The sequence below is a fragment of the Podarcis raffonei genome, chromosome Z, assembly GCF_027172205.1.
Source record: "Podarcis raffonei isolate rPodRaf1 chromosome Z, rPodRaf1.pri, whole genome shotgun sequence".
Lineage (NCBI taxonomy): Eukaryota > Metazoa > Chordata > Lepidosauria > Squamata > Lacertidae > Podarcis > Podarcis raffonei.
In genome coordinates this window covers 30,532,945-30,553,913 of record NC_070621.1, presented here as the reverse complement: position 1 = coordinate 30,553,913, position 20,969 = coordinate 30,532,945, and the positions used below count along the sequence as shown (strand labels likewise).

Sequence of the window (20,969 nt, the reverse complement as noted above, 5' to 3'; positions counted from 1 at the left end):
TGGAAATAATTAGAAACAGTCTGTTATATGACACAGTGTTGGGAACATAAAGGAAAAACCCAGTGTGTACTGTACAATAAAACCTACCCTTCTCTCTTTAGTCATTCTGTTACCAGTGTGATAGTTGATGCCCTCAAGAGTTGCTTCTGTCTTGGCAAGAAATCTAAACCTGTGGCCCTCCAAATATTGTTGGACTCCAACTCCCATCAGCCCAAAACCAACATGGAAATGATCAGGGATGATGGATGAGTTGTAACCTGGAGGCCACAGGCTTCCTATCCCTGATCTAAAGCCTTCTCCTACTCACATGAGTTACTGTGGCAACGTGGTTGGCAATAACACAGGGAATATTTACCCCTCTTCAAAGTCCACTGAATGTGTCATCTTAGCATCCCACATGGGTGGAAATCTTGTGACATCCTACTGCTTACTCAGGAGCAACCACAGAAGCATCAACGGTGGTGGCAACTGCACATTTTAAAGTAACATCTAACATTAATGCTAACCAGCAGATCTGATGTGCGGATTTGAAAATCACAATCACTTCCCTTTGTAGTTGTTGGAAAACATCCTCAACCACTCCCTATTCTTGTTTCGACACAGGTTTTTAAGAGGTTTTTCTTGAGATCTGCTTAATGTAGTTGCAATTCAATGTTGCTTTGCAGGGGAGATTTTAAAGCCTCCTCAGAAGAAGTCAAAACTGGATTTCCAGTTCTTTTCTTTAAAAAAAGAACAAATGTTCCAACAAAATAGGGGGCAAGCAACATGTGAACACTGTAGTGCAGAATTCTTTTTTTTTTTTTAAGGGACTGCTGAACATTATCCAAATTCTTTCAGCTAAGTTCTGAAAAGGAAAAGAGAGAGAAAATGGAAAAAAAAATTGGGGGAAAACAGTAAGGGAGGGGCTTAACCTGCATCCCAGTTGATGGAACAGCATCACATGGGTGAAAAGTCAGTCTGAGTTTCACCCATGTGATGCTGTTGCCTCAGTCATTCTCCCTTTGGTTCAGGCTGTGTGAGGACCACATCATTCACGCTGAAGAAAAATCTGAAAGAAAAATACAGAAAGAGTCCTATCTGAACTTAAAAAACACAGGTAAAAGGAAAGGAAACTAAAAAGCAGGTTGTACACATTCGGTAGACTATCCATCAACATGCTTATTAACCACATGATCGCTATGGCTTCAAACAGTTTATTTTGCAGATTTGTACCCTGCCCACCTCTCCCTCCAAAAATGTCAAGATACATTTGGCAAACGAAAGAGTATATCATTACCATCACTTTCTACACATATACAGCCCCCCCTTATGTTCTGGGCCCCCATGTGCATAAGTGAGATTGTGTAAATTATGGAGCACCCTCTAAAAGGCTTCTGAATGCCTATCCCCCATTCTCCAGCTCTCTCTCCTGCTCTCTCTCTCCAATACAGACCAAAACATCTGGAGTTGAAGCTCTGGGGTTAGATGGAGGCTGGGAGCAAAAGCAGCTGCGGCTGCTGTGCAACCCTGTGCATCAGGCTTGGGTGCCAGATGTGGCCCTCCAAGTATCTCTGTTTGGCCCTCAGGATCCTCCATGCCATACTCCCTATCCCCAAGCCACACCCCACAGCGGCCCAGCTTCATATTCCCTTTGAGTATTTTTCCTTGGCTGGAAAGTGCCCTCGAGCTCTGATAATGCCTTTTGCTTGGCTGGCTGGCGGAAAGAGAGAGGTGAGTGTGGTTGTAAAGCAGCCTATCGTGGGGAGGTAAACATTACATTTGCTGCTCTGCCCACTTATGCTTCTGCTGTCACCCACCACTGGCATGTGGCCCCTGGAAAGTTGCCCAGAAGAGAATGTGGCTCTCTGCTAAGCTGTCAGTGAACTGTTTCCTCTCCAGGCATGAAAAGAGAAATTCAGAGTCATGTTAGTTGCTACCTGTTCATTATTTCTTTTATTAACTGTTCTTACACCAGGGGCTTTTCGCATAATTAGGAAACTTAGCATTGGCAGAATTTGCTTTTTTGTTTGTGTGTGAACTGCAACTTCCAAACCAACTTCAATCAGTTCCTATCGTCATTTTTTTTAGCTTATTCAAAGATCAAAGGAAATTTTCTTTTTTAAAAAAGCTCCAGATGGTTGGAATACTGATTAACTGCATAATATTATGCATGCTTACTCTGAAGTAATTCTCACCGAGTTAAATGGGACTTACTCCTAGTTATTCATGCATAGGATTGCAGTAGCTCCCATTCCCCCCCACCATCGGCCATGCTAACTGTGGCTTGATGGGAGTTGGTCTCCCACATCTCACTGGAGGGCCACCAGTTCTCCAACCCTGAATTCCTTTTACCTGTCCTATGGGAGGAGGATAAAATGTATTATCTGGTTGCTGCAGCTCAGACAGCATGGCTCTTATAAGCCATTGTTGTGTTCCTATACCAATAGTTTAGGAACTTTCACCACTGTAACTAAGTTTTACCGCCTGTGTTTTCTGATCCATGTATGGAAAAAGCACATGAACCTGACCATTGAAGGGTTTGTAAGTAAACCAATTTTTAACATACCAAATGTGTAGACTTTTTCTATGCTAATTATGGACTTTGGGTTGTGTGGGCAGAAACCAGTTCGACTGATGGAAGACAGCCAAAGCTGTTTGAAATTATCTCAAAGTGAGAAATTTCATGTGAGAACCAAACACATTGGGCAGAAATACCAATAGATGTGTGAGGTGATGCACGATGGACTTGTTAAATTGGCCAACTGTCAAACCAAAGAAATGACAGCCGACATACTAACCAAGCCACTTCTGACAGCACTGATACCTTTGAGTCAAGATGTGTCTTTGGGTAGTTCATTAATTGTGCATGCAATTGTTATTATGTCTGAGAAGGGGTCTGTGGGATAATCAACCTCACATAACCAATATGTTTAAGTCTAATTCATGAAGGTGTCAATACCATAGTATAAGCTGTCATGCTAGGCTGAGCTAGGTTACTCCCTCTCTCACCTTGGAAGGAAGGTAATGAAATCAAGTCTATTGTTGTAGCTCAGTCTACCAGAGAAAATCAGTGTGAGAAGAGGTTTTGAGCTGGTTGCTGCAGCTCAGACCACATGGCTCTTACAAGCCATTGTTGTGTTCCTATACCAATCATTTAGGGACTTTCACCACTGTAACTAAGTCATGATTTACTGCCTGTATTTTCTGACCAAAGTATGGAAAAAACACAAACGTGGGCTTTTTTTATGCTAGGGGAAGAGGGGAACTTTGGAAGGAACTCACAAGGGCACATTTCCACACTGTACTTTGCTATATACTTCATGATTTAAAATCTCTACTGGGGTTCTCTCACCAAAGAGTACTTGGTCAAAACCTGGATCTTGACATCCAGGGGATTCTCTTTTTACACCTATCTTTTCCTTGCCAACCAACACTCCTATTTTCTCCATGGAATACCCCACATGATGCCACTTCCTTGCTGAAGCTAAGCAAATCTGGGTATGGAAGGGAGGTGCCCCTGCCCTGGGAACGACATGCCTTCTGCCTTGAGATTAACAATGAAAGAAAAGCGAGAGAAGACAAAGTATATAAATGATTGTAATGATGTGACTAGATAATACTGTGGGGTCATGCTCATCCCTTCAGCATTCTATTGCTTTGTCCAACTGATGTGATCAAAGGACCAGACCAGTAGGGTAACCATGTGTGGGGTCGAACGACCCTCCTGGCAACAGCATCAGTACTGTTTACCTGGATGGGGCAGGGCGGTATCCAGGTTGGGGCTGTGCAGGTTCAATGGCAGCATTGGAGCAACGAAAGCAGCCTTGCCAGTGCACGCACTCGCACAGCTCCAACTTTGCATCCACCTACCCCTGCTCCATCCCCATCTGTTAAACAACGCAGATGTCAGGAGGGCGGTTCTGCAGATCCACCCTACTCCATTTTCCATTACTGGCCCAGACGGCTCACCATTCACCAGGTTAAAAGGTAGGGCTCCTAAGTCCATTAAGCATAACTGAGCATATGGGAATTTCTGCATAAAAGTCAACAAAGCCAGAGCTTTGTTTTTCCTTTATCAATATATTATTATTCAGCACTACTCTTGGTCCATTAGGTATAGTCATGTTCTCTTTACTTACAGTAGAAATACTTATCTGCTCTGCTTCACTTACAATTGGTGAATCCCAACAAAGTTCTTTGAGGCTGGGTCCCATTGGAACCAATGGGGCAATTTAGTCATGGCACCACCAGTTTCGATTATTTCAATGGAAACTATGTGCAACTAACTTAGTCCACATCCAACACAATGTCAGTAGACACTCTTCCAAAAGCCAGAAGGATTAAAAAAAAAAAATACAGCCCAAGGCTCAGAAGTAGCCTAGTGCATGCCTCATGTAACTTACCGAGGGTGTTCGGTGGTAGGTGTCGCAAAGTGTTATGGGTGCCTCTTGCTTCAGAGTTAATGAGCCATCAATATCTTCCTGGTCACTTTCACTCCAGTAATCTGCTAAAAAGTGTTTGCATTTGCCATTGAAATGAGTCCTACATTAGGGAACATTTTTCAAAACACCACAGTAAGCTGTAGCTTACTGTGTAGTTATGCAACCTGGTAATTGTCCCCGAGTGTGCAAGTTAAAAAAAACATAAGAGCAGCTTGTTGGATCAGGCCAATTGCTTATCTAGCCCAGCATCCTGCTCTCACAGTGGCCAAGCAGGATCCAAGCACCAGAGCACTCTCCCTTCCTGTGGTTTCCAGCAACTGGCACACAGTAGCATTGCTGCCTCCAGCTGTGGAGGCAGAGCAGAGCCATCATGGCTAGCAGCCATTGATAGCCCCATCTTCGGTGAATTTGCCCAGTCCTTTCTGAAAACCCTCCAAGTTGGTAGCCATAACTCCTCCTGTATGTGCTGCGTGAGGAAGTACTTTATTTTATCTCTTCTGAACATTCCAACATTCAGCTTCATTGCATATCCATGAGTTCTAGTGTTATGAGACAGAGAAACCTCTCTCTTTCCACCTCCAGGCCATGCATTTGTGTATGTGCAGGCTCTTCTTTTGTGCTGATATTCTGATAGGAGGTTACCAGAAGGGACATAGACATAGGGGATACAGCCAGCAGGGCAGCACGGTGGTTTCCCTATCTACGTGTTTATGGTTTACTTGAGGATGCACAAATCTGTCTATTGTTATTGTATTTGTAATTCACATCACTTCTACCTGTTTTTACCAAGAATACTAACCATTCTGTTCCCACATTTAGGTGCACTACTAAGCTAGTGATATCTATTAACTCTGAGAGATCTACTCTGAGTAGGACTAGCATTGGGTATAACCCACTATCTCCAAAAAAATTGGCTTAAATGCCTATTTTCAATACATGTTGTGAACTTCCTTACAACGTTTGGAGAGGTGGGAAATTCAATGGATACGTAAGCTCTGACCTGCATATATATATATATATATATATATATATATATATGGTGTTTTATATAGGCATTCACAAAGAATGAATTCCTAAAGCATCCCTAAGCTCACTTGTAAGCAAGCATGTTAAGGGTCATGGATTCTCTACCCCACTCTGTACATGTCTCCGTTCATCCAGATGGATGTCAAAGAATAACGATGGCCTTACCTTCATCGGGTCGGATATCCTTGTCATCAGGTGTATAACCAATGGCTGCAAGACCCAAACGGTTCATCCATCTGATGAGAGAAAAAAGAGACAAGGCATTTTAAACACACAAATACACACCCTGCTACAACTGTTCATTTAAGGCATTTAAAACCTGTTCTGAAAGAGAAACAGTTCCCAGGAAGGCTAGCAGATCGATACAAAACAAGACAATTGGCTTTAAGCAGTGGCCTACAGTCCTTTATCACATAAAACAAAATAAAAAAAAATTAACAGAAGAGTAAAGAAAGCAGAAGATGAGAAAATGATACATTTCAGAGTGCTAAAGACTATTCTGTCACCACCACTGTTTTTCCGTAGTTGGTTTAAGTACCATTTTCCATTTGAAAATTAACACAGTGGTACCTTGGGTTGTCAAACAAATCAGCTCCCAAACGCCACAACCCCAGAAGTAAGTGTTCTGCTTTGTGAACGTTTTTTGGAAGCTGAACTTCCGACACGGCTTCCAACTGAGTGCAGGGAGCTTCTGCAGCCAATCAGAAGCTGTGCCTTGGTTTTCGAATGGTTCCAGGAGTCGAATGGACTCCCGGAATGGATTAAGTTCGACGACCAAGGTACCACTGTACTGGACTGGATGTGGAACAGTATAGCTGACTTTGTGAGGCAGGCATCATTTCCAGCTTTTAATTGCAACTGCGACATTATACAGATTCACAGTTGTTCTATTGTTTGGTTTTAAACTTTGGTTTGTTTGCTTTTTAAATTTTTGCTCACTGAAAGCAATGCCATCGGTCAGACTTAAAATAAAGGGGGGGGGTCCTATGATGTGGGGCAGGCCTGAGTTATGAAATGCACTTCCCCACCCCAACAACTTGGAGGACTGCAAAGAAAACCAACCAACCAACCAACCAACCAACCAACAAAGAAAGATTCCCTTAAGCCATTGATTATTTAAAGGGTAGAGTGAAGCTTGCATGCCAGAAGCGTAACAGAAGAGGATTTTGATCCTCCTGTGGTTTGCACTTGTCTTTTAAGCTCAAAGAAATGCTCATTGACAGTGACAGCGTAGAGTGTGACTCTTCATTATTCTTTCATATATCGAAACAAGCGATCAACTCCCCCCCCAACAACCTTATAAACTTGAAGTTCTTCAGTGCCTGAATCTCAATCAGATACTACAGTTTCAATACTCACCCACTTTCTTCCCTCTCTATATGCCAGGGACGCTACCAGTTTTACCTAGAGATACTGGGAATTGAACCTGGCGCTGTCTAAGTTATGACCTTTCCCCAATGCTCAACTAGATGCTGAGTTAGTGGCCTGGCTCATCTGTGCTTCTTCCTAGGTTCCTTTCCTTTAAAATAAAAGCCTGAAGAAACAAGGCAACTGTACTGTGTCACATTTATCCCTTGGGGGCAAATTGAAACAGAAGAGAATTGTAATAAGCTGCAAACGAAATTCTGTCTCTCTTTCTGGAATGGGGCAGGAATAGTTTCAGATGCCTGGAGTTGTGATGCTGGTGAGATGAGAATTAGTGACATTTAGAATTAGACTTACAGCCCTCCCGAGGACAAACTTCCTTGGACCAATTATAGAAACCTCCTTTTATTCCTTTGAGTCCTGAACAGATTTTCTGTACAGTATAAGCTATTAAATCCCCATGTAAAGATGGGAATTTTGCTAAAATAGCCTTGCATCCTTCGTTTGCTAAGTCATATTTTGCCCTGGCTGGGACCCGAATGATATAATTATTCACCTTCTCTCCCACCCTCTATATTCCATGCAATGTCCCTGTCATTAATAGCAGCAAGGATGTCTCTTAATAACACAATGAACATCACCCTGAATTGAAGTTGTTCAAACCTGTTTCATTTAAACATTCATCACTTGCATAACCCCTGTTTTAAAACAGCTGCACCGTTTGTTTCCAGGCCCAATTCAAAGTGTTCACAGGGGCAAAAATAGGCTTTATTTCAACCTGGTTCAAAGACCCAGTTTGACACCTCCTTCACATCTGCATACATACACACACAGGTTGGAAGCTTGAATGTTGAGGCTTCACCCAGCGCAAAAAAACCCCGGCTAGCCCCTTCGTAGCTATGACACTGTTTAAAGTCTTAAAGTAACTTAGGCCCGAAATATCTGAAAGATCACCTCATTCTCTACAGACCCTCTTGGGTGTTAAAACTTGCAGAGGGGGCCCTCTTGGTAGTTCTGCCACCCTAAATAAATATGTTGGGGAGGGTGGCAGCCTGAGAGAGGGACAGCCCTTAAGCTGTGGAATAGCCTTCCCACAGACGTACATCCATTCTATAGTTTCCATCAAATGCTAATGACATGCCTTTTCACCCTAAGCTTTGACATCTGTTGTGCATATTTCTGGACTCATTCCAAAAGGAATTGGAATTTTCACGAATCTTCCGACATTCAGCTTCACTGGAGTTCTGGTGTACACACACAGATGCCATATGAAGGGTTTTTAACAGCCACTCTTACCAGGAGCACCAGCCCAACATCTCTAAATGAATACATATTTTCTGAGCCTTTTCCAGTTGTTGTTCCTGATGCATTTTCCATTATATGCAGGAGGGCATTTCTTATTAAAACCTCATTTGATTCACTTTGCATCCCCTATATTGTTATGCTGGGGCAGGGGGCGGGCGGGAATGATTTAACAGCAAGGGACTCATAGCGCTGAAGGACAATTTGATGTCAAAACATTATTTATAAATCACATTATGGAAGGCCAATATGGTTTGCAAACTGTGCGTGACTTGCCATTTATAATGTTAGGCAGCTCTATATCTAGAAAGCACCTCAAAACAGGGGCGCTCACGTGGCTGTAATTGCTTTGCAAAAGAATAGAACTGCAGTAGACTGAAGGCTTGGAATAAAATTACAACAAAACTCTTCTCCCCACACCACCCTGCAAATAGTATAGTAGGAAAGCTTATTAAGACTGCTTGGGTGGTTTTAAAAGAGAACATGTAACAATATTGTCTGTTCTGAACACTTCCTGAAACAGAAGCTGAACATGAAAAATGAACGTCTGATCACAAACAAGCTTGCCAAACACCCAAATCAGCCCTAGGCACGCACCCATCAAAAGATCACTGAGGAGACTTTTACATGTCAGGAATGTGATCTAGGATCAGGGTACCATGGCTTGGAGGCCAGCTCTGCACCTCCTCAATGTTCCTTATTTGTAAAGTGTGAGAAAGGAACCTCCAGTCTTTGGGCCAAATTTGGCCAAGCACAGGTCTTGATTTGGCCTGCAAGACTGCTTCACACCCACCTGCCCCACACCTCATGTCCTATGTGAGGTCATGTGTGGGGCACCTATAGATGCAGGTGGATGGGCTGCACAGATGAGCTCCCACATGCAGCTGATCCCTGCAGAAAGCAGGGGCGAAGTCTCCGCCAACAGCTGATTCAGGGAGAGCTATCGCCCCGATCCAAGCCATAATGTCTCAAGGAGCTTGGCAGATACTCATTTCTTAAGTTTTCCGTCAAGAAGAAAATGTATATACAGGGAGATTAAGCTGCCACTGCAAGCAGGAATAACAAGTGTGCTCCTTCCAAACATATAAAGTCTTTGCAGCCTGCCTTCCCCACTGCTGCATCTGTCACTGTTGTGGCATTTTAAAAAAAAGTAAATGAAGATCACCGACAGGAGAGATGCTCTATGTGTTTTCTCTGATTTGATAATTTGACATGATTTTGCTGATCTCATTTCATGCGGTGCCTGCTTAGGTTTGTCAAGCCAACAACAGAGCAATAAGCCCAGGACAGCTTAGCAGCTGAGAAGTGAACCATAACAATTCATGCTTTTGTGTGCATGCCTTCCACCTGCTTAATGGACTTTGATGAAAAACACACACCTCTTTTCATCCTATTAACTTTCTTTTCTATCCAAAGCCACTATAACCCCTTGCCTTAGTGCCAACACTAAGCTTTTCACACTTTCTATGGAAAATCCTCATTTAGAGCAGAAGTAGACTACTGTAATGCAGTATATGTGGAGCTACCCTTGTGTCTGGTGTGGAAGCTGCAGCTGGTGCAAAACTCTGTTGCTACGGTGCTTAATAGGAAGACACTCTGCTTTACACATATTATGCTGGTGTTGAAAAATATGCACGGGCTGTCTATTAGCTACTGAGCCAAACACAAGCTTTTGTTTCTGACATTTAAGGCCCTGAACAACTTAGGAGCATGATACCTAGCAGACCACATTTGCAGTACAGTGGTACCTCTAGTTACGAACTTAATTCGTTCCGGAGGTCCGTTCTTAACCTGAAACTGTTCTAAACTGGAGGCGTGCTTTCGCTAATGGGGCCTCTTGCTGCCGCTGCACCACTGGCACACAATTTCCGTTCTCATCCTGGGGCAAAGTTCTCAACTTGAGGTAACTCTTCCAGGTTAGCGGAGTTTGTAACCTGAAGCATTTGTAACCTGAGGCGTTTGTAACTCAAGGTACCACTATATAGACCAAGATGATATTTAAGATCTTCAAAGGAAAACATGCTGGCTGTTCCATGATGCTGACTTGGTGACAATGCAGAAGAAGCAGGCGTTCTCAGTGACAGCCCTGAAGCTTTCACGGACCCTGACTGTTAGGTTTTATTATTGTTTTGCACACTGTCCAGTTTTATTTCTTATATAAAGTTACATTTTGCTTCCATCTTGTTCTGAGGAAATTGCTGATAAGGCCTTATACAAAAAGGAAGCCAGGTGTGCACTCACAAACACTCACAATACCCATGCAACATCCCTCACATGTTCAAAATGCAACTTTAGCACCTAGCAAGGCCACAGGTCCCTGATGCTAAAGGTACAGGCCAAATGGGGCAACCCTGTTGAAAGGAATATTCTGGCACATGAAGCACAGTATGACTAGCTTTTGTGTGTGCTGATTGGGTATCCCATCAGAATAATTTAAAGTCAACATGAAGCCAGTGTCAGTTATAGCTCTGATGAACCTGTAGGATATACCTGTTCCCCAATAGCTGTTTGTCCCATTCACTGTTTACATTTTTACAGGCAAGGTTAAAAAATCTGGATCAGCACCTGGTTTGAGGATGTCCTGGGCAAAGTGCCCACAGCTGTTTTCTGATAGGAACCTAAGAAAAGCCTTGCTAGGTCAGGTCAAAGGCCCATCTAATCCAGAATCCTGTTCTCAAGGTAGCCAAAGATGCCTATGGTGTGCATGCATATTGCCTCCGAAAGTGCAGGCAGAACCATAGGCATTGTTGCTAGTAGCCATGGATAGTGAAATTCACGGGGAATCCGGCTAATCCTCTTTCAAAGCCATCCAGGTTGGTGGCCATCACTACATGTTGTGGAAATGTATCCCAATGTGGGCTGTTGTGAAGCACTTTATTTTTGTCTGCCCTGAAGCTCCCAAACATTCAGTTCCACTGGATAGCACCAGTTCTGAATATTACGAGAGGGAAGAAAAAAAACTTCTCCCTACCTGCTTTCATTACACCTTATTCATAATCTCTATCATGTCATCCCTTAGCCACACACTGCTGATGCCCCTGCTCAAACAAGTGTGCCAGGTGGAGGTGCACAGCAGCAAACTGTGTCAGGGACAGGTGGTGGTGGTAAGCAGCAGCAGAGGGGTGGGTGAGGACAGACGGAACTGATAGATGGCAGCCGCTCCAGCCTCCTCCTACTCTGCCAACCCTGGTACTGGCAAGCATCCACCCAAACTACAACAGCCATGTATTCTGCCACATCAATGACAGTCCTTTGCCAGAAAGTGTCCTGCAGTTGGAAGGGCTGTCTGGTCTGTGAGCAGTTGGGAGATAAAAAAGCCCAAAGTAGGGAGAGCAGGAGGGTACTTGAATTTGCCCATCAGCAGTGAGCACCTGGGCGAGAGCTGGGAGGTTTCACTCTTCACGAGTGTGGAATAAGGGTTAAGGTATAATTGTGATAAGCCATCCTCAGATCTTGAATGACGAAAGGTGGTTCAGAACTTGAATAAATAAAATTTGAAAAGAGAGAAATAATAATAATACGTCAAAGCTCTTTAACACTATTATTATTATTATCTTCTCCTGCTTCTTTTCTTTTTCTTTTCTCTATTTTTCTCTCTCTACCATTTTGGTTTCTTCCCCATCTATCTCTCTTAGATTGGTTTGGCTTTTATTGTATTCTATGTTGAAAACTTTCAATAAAAATTGATTATATATATAAAAAAACAGTGAGCACCTAGGCTGCAAAAGAACACAGGAAGCTGCCTTGTGCAGAGTCAGGCCACTGGTCCATTCAGCTCAGTATCGTTTACCCTGGCTGAAAGTGGCTTTCCAGGATTTTTGACAAGGGGCATTGCCAGCCCTACCTGGAGTTGCCAGGGATTGAACCTGGGACTTCTGAATCAAAAGCATATGCTCTGAGTTATGACCCTTCCCTAAAGCCAACTGAGCAGGCACAGAGGTCTCCTATTCACAGTGTTCCTGACTATACATAGGAATGTAGGTAACTGCCTTAATACAGACTCAGATCACAACTGACTGGCAGCGATTCTTTAGGGTTTCAGCCCTGTATGGAGATGGTGGGGTTAGAACCTGGAATTTGCAGAAATCTATGTCCTATTTTTGGGGGCAATATGCAAGTTGTCCCCCTAGGTCAGGCAGCTACAGCTGCCACTATCTTCATTTTCTCAAAATGCATCTGGGGACTGATGATGTTACATTGGAAGTTGGGATCAGAGGCATCAAGGATGGAAGTTGTATCTACCTGGCTTGGTGCTCCTCAATACCAGGCCATAATTTTTATTTTAAAAAGGTGAATGCAGCTGCAGTGGGCCCTAGCATTTTTACCAGAGATGCCAAGTATCTGTCTGTCTATTTGTATGAATTCTTGGAAGTCTGGAACAATCCCAAAGCAGATTTTGAACAGCATGCCCAGTGGTCTTATTTTGGGGAAGCTATCCTGGATATAACATAAATGATTTCCATGATCTCTCCTAACAGCCTTCCGTTTTGCAAAACCTTTTATGCTTCTCAGTAAGGGGAAAGCTGCACATTCAGAAAGGCAGCCCTCCTGCCAGCCATGCAAGTCTCAAAGGGCCATGGATAGTGTACAAAAATTTCCTGTAAATCCAGCTAACATACACTTATAAAAAACCTTTGCAGGAAAGCAGTGAAGATCACTCAGCCTACACTGGAAATAACTCAGGGTTGTTATTTGCAAACACATAAATAAATAATAAAGAAAATTAAGACATCTTGATCTTGAATTGGTTTCCTTTAGGGCTGCGATATCACAACATTTACCGTTTTGCACATGCATTTATAGAAAATAATGCCCACCACGAGTTAACGCACTGTGTCCAATTTGGTAAAACAACACTAGTACAGCAATGGCACCTACCACTTAAGAGACATTCATATGCCCATATTGGAATCAGAACTAAAAGTCTTTGCAGTTCGACAAGTCCTGGTGCCTGGCTCCACATATCGGAGAGCCTGGTTTGTTCCCCGCATGTGATAGTGGAGAGGAGGGCGCTAGCCTTGTCGCCAGGCCCATTCATGCACCGGCTTCAACTGGCTACCATGTTGCCTGGGCAGGCCTTATTTCCAGGAACCAATCAGCAGTACTGCTTAGCACTTGGGAAGCAGGACATAGAGAACATGCTCCCTCTGGTCTGGCAATCCAGGCAAAACCAACAAGCAAAGGTCTGTACGTGCCTACAATTCCAAGCTGAAAGGAGGCACCACTATGAACAGATACCCCTAGGTGCTGATGGGGAAATGTCCTACTACAAACTCGTAGTTTAGAAAATGGTAATAATAACAACGATAATAACAACAACAGCAAGAATAGTTTTCAAAATTAGTTAAATGTTGTTGCAAAGCTTGATTATTTTTTTAAAGTGTTTTTCCTTTCTAGTCTTCTCAACAGCTCACATCTGTTTCAAAATTGCAGCCTCCCCACCAGGGCTTTTCTTCAGTCTGAGCTGAAGGCAGAGTGGGCAGCTATTTTTCTTAAAAAGAGATGCTAGAGCTCACCATGAACTTCTCCCGTGTTCTTTTAGAATAGCAATGGTGCCCATCTGCCCCCACCCCCAGGGAGCCAAAGCCTCTTCTTCCTCCTCCTCCAGCTAAGTGTCCTCTGATGTCATCTTTAGCACGCTATCTGTAGGAGGTAATTTAAAGTGCTAATAAGTTGCTGCTCTTCTTTACTTGGGATGAATGTGGGCAACCCCTGCGCTCTGTTTTTTTCTTTTAATCTCCCATTTTGATTTTTCTTTAAGCGACGACAAGAATCACAATATTTCCTGATTTATTCAAGTGTAATAATTGCATGAAGAGTGTTGCGCCAGGAAGGATCTCTCATTTCCAAACCTATTTGTGGTTTGTGCTATTTTTCTGTCTGCACAAGGCACTGAGTGACCGAGGCAAACTAGAAACAAATGTATTAATTTCATGACTAATTCATTGCAGAGAACATCAGTGTGCTTGTGCAGACCTGACAAAGCAGCATGGCAGCATTAATTTTGCAAACCAAACTCTGTTTGCAACAGCCAGAACAGCAGGAAGGGTTCACTGGAACAACTATGTGAATTGCCAGCAAGTCCCCACTCGTTGGTATTTAATCCTTTCATGACTTGCGCCCAGTGCAGATATAGCACAAGCCTTCCAGCAAATCATACACTGCGATTTTGAGGCCAGTTTTTCTTGCATGGATGCACACTCCTAAGAACATAAGAAGCTCCCTGCTGGAACATATCAAAGGGGTCATAAGAACATAAGAAGAGACATGCTGAATGAGGCCAACGCTCATCCAGTCCAGCATCCTGATCTCACAGTGGCCAATCAGCTGCCTAAAAATTATTTGATTACAGTGGTACCTTGGTTCTTGAATGTAATCCGTTCTGCAAGTCCGTTCGACTCCTGAAACCATTTGAAAACCAAGGCGCTGCTTCCGATTGGCTACAGGAGCTTCCTGCATTCAACTGGACATTTGGCTTCCGAAAAGTGTTTGCAAACCGGAACACTTGCTTCCGGGTTTGCAGAGTTCGGGAGCCAAGCTGTTCGAGTACCAAGGTACCACTGTATTTGCATTTAAAAATACAATTCACACAGCTGGAAGCATTAGGAGCTTCAAGCAGATAATTTAAAGCAAGAGTTTATGTAAGTCAAGTACACAATGCAACTACACAATCACATTCAGCCTGTTGAGAGCCATGGAAATCTCAGCACACACGGAGGAGGAAACAGTAACGTTCTTTCGTCTGCTGCTCTGAATACATCAGAACAAAATTACTCTAGTATAATATCAATGTTTCTTACCTATTCATTTCTTCCAGGCAGTCAGTAGCAAAGTAGAAACTCTTAATTTTGGGGTGGCAAGCTTTGAAAGCACTGTGAGGAAAGCAGAAAGAGGGAAAAGATAACTGTCTTGAAGTTCCGAAGGTATTTGGGGAGTTGAACTTTAACAGCAAGTTACCTAGGGAAACCGATATTCTGAGAATCCTGTGTTAAGTTCCTTTTGAATATGATGTCAAGTTCTTTCCCAAATTAGAACTTGACAAACAGATGAAGAATAAGCCAGGACTTTAGCTCTTTGTCTTTAGGAATTTCATCTTGAGTCCCACCTCTCAGAGGATGCAGTGGATACCCTGCCCATAATATTAATTTATGTGGAATGATACCATTTTTTCTTTTTGTATTCATGTGCACAGTAAATCTATGCTGACAATTAAAGGGTTTTCTTCCCTTTTTTCTTTTTAAAAAAGGAAAACCATCTAAGAGATGCATCCTTTCCGGCAATTTTATTGAAATTACCATGCAGTTTGCATCTCCCTGGTCACATGCTTCAGGTAACAGACACAGCCCAGGTTCAGTGCAATGCCCCAAACACAGCCTGTGATGCCCTGTGTCCCCCTGGGATGTGTTGTTAATAGGCATTTGATAGTTAACCTTTTTTCTTGGGGATTGTGATCAGGTGTATGTGGGTTGGAGGGAGGCGAGGGAGGCTTCTGTCTGTAGCTTTTAGAATTTGCCCATTATTATTTTTAACACTTGTTTTTAATCTTACGCATATTTTGTAGGGTAAGGTGCCCTGAGACTTTTTATCAGGTGTCTAATAAATGATATAAATGCTAACGGCGATGATAGGAGTGCAGTCTTAAAGTTCACAAAATAAAGAACTCCTACTAGAAGTAAAAGTATGAGAGAGGAACTAAGCAATGAAACTAGCATCTGCCACTCTCCACCTCCCCTCGTTGAACAAAGGATATTTTAGCAGGGTTCTTTTTGTTCCTAGCTCAAAGTCCAGGATGCGTCACTGACTAATTCCTTTTTCATAACACTCTCTTATTAAATGCCTTAGGATGGCATTCAACGAACTGGTTTCCTGAATTTTCATTATAAACTCATCAGACCAGGTCACTGCCAGCTTTACATGTAACACCCTCCAACGTGTGACCTTTTAGGAAATGAACTGGAAAACCCTTTCAAAGCAGCCACTTGCTGTTCGCACAGCAAAGTTTTTTGGTTCCTCCCGCCCCCTCTACCTCTCTAGCTTACATTCCCTGGCACGACAGCTCTCTGATGGCATTTGCAGGTAGGGGACAGAACTAAAAAGCTATGTCTGAGTCGTTGGTCCTCACTGGTGAGTGAGCTGAAAAATGGCTCACTAGAGAATTGGCTCTGTAGGAATGCAAAAGCAAGAGCTACATGGATAGGTGTGACAAGGATGGGGTGATATTCTAAATAAATGAGTTTGGAGCCCAGGTTTCTTGTTTCTTTAAGCATTTTGCCAATCACAGGCATTTTGCCAAGACTGATGCATTTCAAAGTGGCAGGGATTTACAAAGCAATGGAAATGCCACCGTGATGGAATTAGGAGAGTAAATGAGCAGCTAGCTGATGTTCTGATCTTTGTCCTTCGAAGCTAGCCAAGAAAAGGCACCCCAGCCTTGTCATTGTGTCCTCGGCCATCAAAGAGACCTTCGTCCTACTGACATTTTCTTTCTCATACAGCTTTTGCCGCACAGCGCATGCTTCCCCAATCCAGATATATCCCACAAGTCCTCCCTGTGGTGAAGTGGGCTTACTTGAATAAGACTGGCAACATGAAAGGCAGCCTGCGTGTGAGCAAACAACTCAATGGCGCTTTCTTTTGAAGCCAACCAATAATAGCTTCCTAAGGACTATTATTGGCTTCTCATTATTTGCTTAGTGTCTGGATGTGCTGCAAGGAGATGGCCCGCACAAAAGAAGAACAGGTCTCCAGAAAGTGTAGGAAACCAGGAATCGGCACTTGCATCAAATGACTTGTTGATTCGCATTTTAGATACAAGGAAGGGCTCCTCTGAGCTTCTTTCCCATGTCTGAAGAGGTGTTCCTATTGAACTCTCATAGAATCATAGAGTTGGAAGGGACCATGAGGGCCATCGTCCAACCCCCTGCAATGCAGGAATCTTTTGCACAACATGGGGCTCAAACCCCACGACCGTGAGAGCAAGAGTCTCATGTTCAGGGTCAACTTTCTATATTGTTTATGGTAATGAAAGGATATGGACAATAACCTGCTAAACTTTCCCCCCTATTAGTCAAAAACATTCTAATTGAAAAGGATCTGATCAACACTTTTCAGACTAAATGCTTGGATCAGAACTTGGTTATTCGCCAGCTCCCACACTTCCCAAATGCTCCAAGGTGGTTCTGAAGCCCAAAAAATGATTGTTTCAAAATGTGTTATTAAAATGTGTATTTTGAAAGAAGATAAATATGTAAAGAAGTAAAGAAGTAAAAATATGTGTTTAAATGTAGATTTCTGTGCAGTTTTTTTAAAGAAAAAAGGGTGCAGACGGGATAGCTCCAATCAGTTGAGCAAGAGATTCTTAATCTCAAGGTTCGAGCCCCACCTTGGGCAAAAGATTCTTGCGTTTCAGGGGGTTAGAGTAGATGACCTGCGTGACCCCTTCCAAATCTACAATTCTATGTCAAAATGGGACAGAATGGACTGATGAGTGAGCATATGTGAAGCTGACGCGGAGTGGAAATAGGCTTATCTGTCCATCCTTAAAGAACAGATAACAAAGGAAGGACAAGTCTTAAAGAGAATGGAATATTCTGACAGTGTGCACTAGATGGCAGACGTCTGCTGTTTAGCTGAGCTGCACAAAGCAATGCTCTATGAAGTGCAATAGCTCCGAGAAAAAATTGGGGGGAAATAAGCTGCCACCAGAAGTGTGGTTAGGTCCTTGCACAAGAGTGGGTATAATTTGCCCTGTTAGGCCAGCCCTGGATTTTCATGTGCCTGATCCTGAGAGTGCAATATCACCAACCTAATGAATGTATGTTGAGAACACAACATTTGAGAAGAATATTGACAGATCAATGTTAGGTAGTGGTCCCAGTGCTGGCCCCATCAGACAAAGGACCCTCAATGGGACCTTGTAACATGAAAGAGGTTGTGTGTGCAAGCCAGGAATTCTCTCACTCTTAAATCATATTCCTATGGTGCAGGGACTAACAGATAGACAGCAAAAGTGGACCCTGCAAGCCCCTGTGTCTGCAAAGAGATTTGTACTGCAAGGCTGGAAGGATGAACACCCACCATCTATTACCCAGTGGTCTGAAGATGTCATGCTCGAAAGCATAGCTTATATTTGTCAGACTCATTCTGAAACCCATTTGGGCATATGAACTGCCTATGTTGCTTGTGTTTAAGTTGGGATCAACAGACTATTCTTACTGTTAATGCCAGCGGATGATGTTTCTTTTATCTTTATATATGCAAAATTTTAATTTTATTTTAGATTCTCTCATGCTCCCACCCTGGCCCTATTTCTTGACTGTGGTTTGCAAAGTGATTTTTTTAATTTTATTGCTGGGTAGATGAGCAAACCCCTCATCTTGCCTTCCTTTTATGTCAGTTCCACATGTACTGGGAAAAACTCATTTGCAATACTGGCGACCAATCGTGCTTTTGTGACAACGTTCTGATGCAGTGTGGTCCGACTGCTGCATCTTCCTTTCTTTTTCTAAGCTACACTGCAAAAATGGGATGCAGCAACCATCTTATTGTTACTATTTGATTTGTGTGGGTTGTTAAACATCTTGCAAAGCTGCAGCTCCCAAGAGATTATCCTGCTATCTAGGGAAGTTGGATTTCTAGTCCTGAGATTTCTGGCTGCCAGAGGCAGAAGAGTGATTCTTGCAGATTTTCTCTCTGCTTTGCCTTTAGGCCTGTGCAGTGACCTATTTCTCTCCCTTTGATGTGCTACCAAATCAGTGAGTGAATGAATGTTTACTTGTGTATGAAACACAGGTCATTACATCAGATGAAAAACCAATACAAAGCAGTGACAAATCTGGTCTCCAAAATGTTAACCGATTTCTGGATGCTGCTAACATGCTTACCCACAATTCACTATAAAACAACAAGTTCCACAGGCCCCATCTGTTACCAAACATTTAAGCCATTATGATACCACTTTTAAACAGTCACAGCTTCCCCCAAGAGTTCTGGGAACTGTAGTTTGTTAAGGGATCTGAGAGTTGTTAGGAGACCCCTATTCCCCTCACGGAGCTACGATTCCCAGGGTGGTTTAACAATCAATTCCTCTTCCCAGGCAATGCAGAGGACAGCAGGGGACACCCTAACAACTCTCACCATACTACATATCCCAGAATTCACAGGGGGGGGGAGTGATGCCTCTTCAAAGTGGTATCTTAGGGCTTTGAATGTCTAATGTGAATGTGGTCTTAGAATATCTTATCTGGGTGCCAGGCATAGAAACTGCTGGGCCAACATTTCTGAGAAAGACTCTCCTCCCTGGAAGAGAGGGGAGTGGTTGTGGGCGGGAGCCCGAGCTCCGCCCCTGGCCGGGGGCCTTAGCCCCCGCCCCTCCTCACCTGGCTGGCGCCCACGCCCACCGGAGGCAGCCAACCAGGTGTCTCCAGGGGGCGTGTTTAGCAACTTAGTGCTGCGGCTCCAGCACCGCCTCCTCCTCAGTCGTCGTCGTCCCACAGCGAGTCTCCTTTTTTGAGTTCTATTCTGCTGGACAATTTCAACAGATAAGGTGGTGGAGAATGGGGAAGGATTGGCTGAGGTTGTGCTTTGCATTTAGAAGGTTCAATCCTGGGTATCTCCAAATAGGAAAGTCTTGTGCCTGAAACCCTGGAGAGCTGTTTTCTGAAGACTTTACTAAGTTAGATGTACCGAAGATGTGAAGAAGCTGCTGATGTTCCCATTTTTGGGGACCTGAGGATCCAACCCAACATATAATATTGCTGAAGGGGCTTGATACCCTAACTCCTTCTAGCCCTCCTCTCAGCCCATCGCTTATGAACAAACAGTAAGTTTTAACTGAGTTTAAAATTTCCCAGCAGGTAACTTTTTTTCACCCCCATTCTCTGCATGGATTGGCTCTTTCATTTGCAGGCTCTTTTGACTCATACTTACTGTTTCCTCCTGCACTCGATGGCTCTGTCTATCCTGAACTCTGGCAAACTGATGAATCCTTCTGCTTTTTCATCCTATCATGAAAGAAAGAGAAGAAATACAATTGGCAAAGAGCAAAAGGTTGAGAGAGGAGATTCCATTCACTCTCGTTATCCTAGATACTGAGTTGCCAGATCACTGAGCAAAAAGCTACGGTTAATAATGAATCTGTTTGCGGATGACCTTTAAATATGAGCACTTTCAGTGGGTAGACGGCAAGTTCGAAACTATTAATAACTTTGCACTGTGGTATTTTTTCCCACCCTTTGTGTGACGGATAGTGCTTTCTGAAGTAAAGTTCTGCTGCAGTAAAGTTCTAGCTTATGCCACAATCAAAACCAGAGTGTGACGGATAGTGCTTTCTGAAGTAAAGTTCTGCTGCAGTAAAGTTCTAGCTTATGCCACAATCAAAACCAGAGTTTATTTTATTTTATATTTAAATTTGTATCTCACCTTTTCTCCAAAGAGGTTAAGGTAAAGGAGTTTTAATTAAGGGTGAGCCAAAGACAGTTACAGTGGTACCTCATGTTACAGATGCTTTGGGTTACAAACTCCACTAACCAGGAAGTGGTTGCTCCAGGTTAAGAACTTTGCCCCAGGATAAGAACAGAAATCGCGTGCCAGTGGTGCAGCGGCAGTGAGAGGCCCCATTAGCAAAAGCACACCTCAGGTTAAGAACCATTTCAGGTTAAGAACAGACCTCTGGAACGAATTAAGTTCTTAACCTGAGGTACCACTGTACTGGTTTTCTGGACATTTCCGTACATACAAACATGCACGCTCCACTTTTAGCAATATTTTTGTTTTTGTTTCAGCAACTCAGTCAAAGGTGTACGTTGGTTTAGGAAGCATTGTTCTCACTTACAATTAACATAATTTGCCCTCAGT

General features: G+C 43.2%; 1 protein-coding gene across 5 annotated transcripts in view; it reads right to left on the bottom strand.

The window, feature by feature from the left end:
* The window catches only part of LOC128406792 (connector enhancer of kinase suppressor of ras 2-like), a 310,922-nt gene that overhangs the window by 10,380 nt on the left and 279,573 nt on the right, over positions 1–20,969 (bottom strand). For 2 of the 5 annotated variants that reach the window (XM_053374481.1, XM_053374478.1), the window contains exons 18-21: positions 20,043–20,116; positions 14,915–14,986; positions 5,613–5,683; positions 4,383–4,483 (exon numbers count right to left, since the gene is read on the bottom strand). In XM_053374481.1, coding sequence (XP_053230456.1) covers positions 4,383–4,483; positions 5,613–5,683; positions 14,915–14,986; positions 20,043–20,116 — 318 coding nt within the window. Of the gene's footprint in view, positions 1–7; positions 1,049–4,382; positions 4,487–5,612; positions 5,684–14,914; positions 14,987–20,042; positions 20,117–20,969 lie in introns of those variants that run through there. The other 3 variants (XM_053374479.1, XM_053374477.1, XM_053374480.1) reach the window with 2 other exon arrangements.